General features: G+C 34.5%; 1 protein-coding gene across 1 annotated transcript; it reads left to right on the forward strand.

Annotated features, from left to right (window-relative positions):
- The first annotated feature begins 1207 nt into the window (after positions 1–1207).
- Positions 1208–3596, forward strand: LOC139718929 (uncharacterized). Its single transcript, XM_071630378.1, has 4 exons — positions 1208–1260; positions 2249–2427; positions 3121–3195; positions 3457–3596. Exons 2-4 carry the CDS (start codon positions 2256–2258, stop codon positions 3480–3482), a joined length of 273 nt encoding a protein of 90 aa, XP_071486479.1. The 5' UTR covers positions 1208–1260; positions 2249–2255; the 3' UTR covers positions 3483–3596.
- The last annotated feature ends 1929 nt before the right edge of the window (positions 3597–5525 follow it).

The raw sequence follows: 5525 nt of genomic DNA on the forward strand, positions 1-5525 counted from the left end.
TAAACACACAGCAACATCCAAACGCCGTTACTAGAGAAACCAATCATAGATAAATGCATAATTGGCATAAATAACATAAATAGATTTAAAAAAAGGAGATGTGATACATTTTTGTAAATCTTTTGATATTTAGAATATAACAATCTTACCAACATCCAACAAAATGTTTAGAGATTCCATTAAGGTATGTAATACTTTGAACATGAGATGTTGAGCATGACTGTTTAGACGCATGCTAGGTAAAGGAAAATATGGTGATAGCTATTTATAAAATCACAACTTACGAATATAAATGTAAATGTAACATTGTGTGTGTTGGCATTTCATCAAACATTACACATTTCCATTTGACTATATAGATTTATTGATTCCACTTTAATGTTGAGAACAATGGGGTGATAATTTCAATCTCTTACCGTTCAAAATTGTGTTCAGCATACGACGATAATACACATTGGCTGAAAACTATAAAGTCCTTGGTCTTTTAAAACCTAGAGTTGTCAAGGTAATGATTGTCTACTGGTTGCCTTACAAGCAACCGGACGTTCATCAATGTCAAAATGCCAAATTTAGGTCATGGCCCTTTGAGAAAGTAAGACTTTAGCTTTTAGTAGAACATGGAAACGGGAAAGATTTTCAGGAAGGAAGGGAAGGGGAATAGGTTAAAGCATAAACTCCAGAGGATTTTAAATGAATGTATTTCCTGAAAATCTGGAGGAGTGGAAGTTATAACTGGGGCATGACGGACGTTCAACACCTGCGAGTAGATTCTTGAAGACTGACTCTTTATTCTCACCTTAACGTAACAGATCGATGACTCAAACAAACAGGAACAGATTGCTCGTCAAAAGGACATCATCACTTCGATTACGTGGGATATGAAATACATGACCAACGGAGCCTCAAACGCATCTCGGCTAAGCGAGAATTGGCCAGATGGAAGGGTTCCATTTTGCTTTGATTATATGACTTTGTTTGCTTCTACACATGAAGAAAAAAGAACAGGGAAAAGTTAATTTACTTAATAGGGAAGCAGGAAGAAATGTCACGTCAAATAACAACGTATGTAGTCTTTTCTGCCCCTCCCTCCCCCCTCACACAAACACACAAAATCTCTCTTTTTCTATCGCTTGGTATCATTTTATGGGATTAACTCTGATCGAGAAATACATAAAAGGCAGTCGTTTGACGGGTAAAGATCATCAGACGCCAGCAAGAGATCCTCAACAGTCGACCTTCCAACACATCCATCACAACTACGTGAGTATCACCGTCGTATTGTCAGCACCCTAACTTTAACTTTTCCGTTGTATAACTTCTACACGTAGTAACAGCATCACATTTAATATGATTCATTTTAAGCCTTAATGTGATATCAACCCTTAATAGAATTATTCTAACGCTATTATGTAAGCCCATAATAATCAATTCAAACCTAAATGTACGAAATTTTAACCCAGGCCTAAACAATTGCTGAATGTCATACCAAAACAGGAAACAATCCTGAATGTTGAACATTTCAACCATGGTTCATGATATTGACTCTAAAAAGAATTAGTTTTTCCCATAAATTTAGTTAAGTCAGTATACTAGTCACTATGTCAACCAATTCCCATGCAATGAAAATGGTATCTGGGCAGGTTGGTGAGGAAAAGGTCTAATAGCTCTTTATCCATATTATTGTTTAAAAGTTTGATTTTGATTGTCTTCCAGATGTTCTATCAATGAATCACTCAATTTTAATTTCCTCAAAGATAAGGTGATGATAGATTGCAAGGGTAGTTTAACAGGAAGGAGAGAAAGTAAAGATAGTAAAACAAGCAATATGACAGGTGAGCCAAAATATTATATATATATATATATATATATATATATATATATATATATATATATAGATATATACATGTGTGTGTGTGTGTGTGTATGCAAATATATACATATTGAATAGAAACCAAGTTCATGTTGCCATTACCATCAAATTATTTCAGCACACAAACTTTCGAGCTATTCGCCCTTTCTCAAGTGCTCTTGATTCACAAGAACACCTGAGAAAGGGTAAATCGCTCGAAAATTTGTGTGCCGAAATAAACTTTTGGTATTGTGGATATATATATATATATATATATATATATATATATGAAGAACTTGCTTCGAAATGGCGCTAAATCCATCATTTTTCAATGGATTTAGCGCCTTTTGGTTGCAAGCTCTTCATATATATATAAATGTATATTTTCTTTTGTCTTAGAGTCATCATGGTAAGCAAGGTCCTCATCGCTTTCATGGCCCTCGTGGTCGTCGCTTCAGCCCTCGAGTTCGCCGAGGGAGATGAGTACGCCGCCGACATGGAGTTCATGAAGAGGGACCCGGTCATGCAGGAGTTCTACCTCGCCGAGAAGAGGGGCCAGAGCATGAGGAAGTACAAGCGTAAGTATCACTTGAATTTGTCTGCTTTTCTAAAACCTGCCTCTACATTTCTTTAAGATGTGATATTATTGTTATGCATATTGAAGAGTTTAAATAAAAAAAATATATATATATATATATATATATATATATATATATGTATTATATATCCATTTGATTAATTTGAGATATGTGATATTGAAACTGCTGAAAAGCAAATAAAATAATCAAAATGTATTCGAATGTTCTGGTAGATTACACGTCATATATTTTCAAAGAGTGCTTTTAATATGATCATATATAATTGGTTGATGAAAATCATTGTTGACCATCGTTAAGTAACTTCATAACGTAACCTTTTGTTTGGATATTCCCATTAGGACAGATTTCAATGTATGAATTTTGATTCTTCATTTATTTATTCATATGTGCGTAATAGTGTTCTCTTAAACACATTCGTACAGTACTTTTGCAATCTCTCCATGCAAGCTTTTTTTTTATGATACAAAGTTTTGTTTAAAAAAAGGTCAAAACTGACAGAATGACAGATTGTATGTATACATTGGAAAGAAAAAAAAATAAAAGTAAGATTAAAGAAATTAGTAACATGAGACGACCACATTATGACCATATCTTATGATATGGTGAGGTGTTTTTTTTTTTCGATCCTGGCTCACACTCATTTACTTTTTTTTCCCGTTAATTTGCTCGCAGCGTGTGCCACCCAGCTGAACGAGGACCAGACCTGCTGGTGCAGTCGACGAGGTGGCAAGTTCGCCTTCTGCTCAGGTAAGCTGTTGTTAGATAATAATTTCCTTGTCTGCCTGTCTGTGTACATGTGGATGTGTGTGTTATGGTTTAGCAGAATGGACGTCTGTTTCTTTTAGTTGCCTTTGAAACCGATTGTTCAGATAGGATTTTACTTAATAATTACGTAATGTTGATATATCTCTTTAAGCCTTTTCTTGTCACTAAACAAGCGTAAGCTATATTGTTCTTTTACTCATCGTTCTTTATTTTATCATCTGTTATCTTTATTTTTCATTTCAGGAGCTGCCGGAGGAGAGGGAATCTAAACCGGAACTCCGCCATGACCTCTTCAATGACCCCTGACCCGAGTCACTCTCGTAAAGAGCCAGGACAAGTTCAATGACCACGCGAATGTCTAGACTCTGAAGTATATAGACGCTGCGATCATCAAGTGTTAGATTTTTGTCCCCTTGATTTTCGCCCCAGATTATGCTATGAATTAGAAGCAATAAATCTTATATAAAACTAAAAGGCTAGGTTGCTCAGTGTCGTTTAGGCTTGGGTCTCGAGGTCTGTCAATGTTTTGCAATTATGAAAGAAGAGTGTAATATGAAGAAGGCGTTTTGATGTTTTGCAATAGTAGAAATGAAGAGTGGTAATAGGAGTATAAGAGAGATGAGAACGAACAAGCAGAGTTGTAATCATCTATCTGTCTTACTTTCTTAATCTCCATAAATACAAACACATGCACACACATACAATCGCACATAGTGTGTACATAAATATACATAATACATACAATATATATTTAATTATATTTGTAATATATATATATATATATATATATATATGCATACATAAATATATATCTCATACATACATACATTACACATATGCACATTTAAAACTTTTTCTCTAAATCACAAAGTTGCAAAAGCATGTTAGGATCAAACCTCTGTCGTGCAAACTTTAACGAACGGAATAATGATATATAATGAGGGACACCATTTCTGCATTATCATTGTACATGTACAAATTGTTGATAATATGCCCTATAACACATAGTTGTTGTTTTTTTACAATCTTCAACAAAAGTGTACACAAGGTACAATAGATAATACAGAAAGGCTATAGCTTTAGCGTAGCTTGATATGCTTGCAGCTCTTATACATAAATCATATAATAAACACAGAGAGAAAAAAAATATACGGGAGTGTGACTTACGTAGAGAAATATATACGATAGAAGAAAGAAAAAGAGGACAAAAAATAGTTTGCCTGGTTCAGCAAAGGTTTGCCTATTGTTCACATAAAATGATAATCAGCTTACACAGTATTTATGAATATGTTATCAACAGGTTCATGGGAGTATAGGGGGTATGGTGCCCACACATCCAATGTGGAGGTAAAAAGTAAGGAGAAGGACGCTTTCATGATAATCATTGATTGGAGTATTAAAAAAGAAAACAAAAAAATGACACTCCTGATCATTTATTTTATAGAAATGGCGATACACACAAGCAATCCTCGATATTCTTTGAGAACATCGGTAAAATCAATTTGCCAGTCTCAGTGTCGTTTGTTTGTTTGTTTGTTTGTTTGTTTGTTTGTTTGTTTTTTTTTTGGGGGGGGGGGGGCTAGGAATAAAATGTTATCGAGAATTCCCCCTTTTTTCGAATAGGCTATGATGACTTTATCCAAACCCCGAGAATTTATTCTTTTCCTTCTGGAGGAAAAATAACACGTATAGAATTGATTGTTAGATATATTTACATTATGTACATACAATTAAACATCATTAATCATTATTTAAAGATGGATTCATCTTTGTGAGGAAAGCAAACATGAAAGTAATGGACTCCGAGATACACCGAATATATACAACCTGAACCAATATTTATCATAATAACATGCATTTCACTCAAGCAAACTTAAACTATGGAATAAATCAGAAACGGTTTGGGTTTTTTTTTCAGAGGTGTGACGGTTTTGTCAAGGCCCCATGGAATCAAGGGAATAAACAGAAATGAGAAAAAAAAAAAGGAAGAGAAGATGAAAAAGTAGGTGAAATAAAAACAGACAAACCAAGGACAAATTCAAGACTCCTCCACTCCCAAAACACACGCACACACATACCAGGAAATAAAAATAGAAGGTCGCTTAATCGTGTTGATAATGATGACATTTTGCCACAGGTCTGTGAAGAATGTGCACATATATTAACGTTATGATTATGTGATGCTTGAAGGGCCTATGATTTCTATCATCAGTGGATGTATAACATGCCAAACACCAGCTACAATAACAACAAAGAGAATATCTTGGACATATCTAATGAAATTCATGACAAACAGAGCATGTAGCGTTGGA

Source organism: Diadema antillarum, unplaced genomic scaffold, assembly GCF_040938485.1.
Source record: "Diadema antillarum isolate AM-2024a unplaced genomic scaffold, OU_Dant_1.0 scf00000103, whole genome shotgun sequence".
Classification (NCBI taxonomy): domain Eukaryota; kingdom Metazoa; phylum Echinodermata; class Echinoidea; order Diadematoida; family Diadematidae; genus Diadema; species Diadema antillarum.

Bases quoted from the DNA above. Each gene is read 5' to 3' on its own strand.
- LOC139718929 (XM_071630378.1), top strand. From the start codon at position 2,256: ATGGTAAGCAAGGTCCTCATCGCTTTCATGGCCCTCGTGGTCGTCGCT. The intron at 2,428-3,120 runs GTAAGTATCACT...ATTTGCTCGCAG, and splicing joins GAGCATGAGGAAGTACAAGC to CGTGTGCCACCCAGCTGAAC. The intron at 3,196-3,456 runs GTAAGCTGTTGT...TTTTCATTTCAG, and splicing joins CAAGTTCGCCTTCTGCTCAG to GAGCTGCCGGAGGAGAGGGA.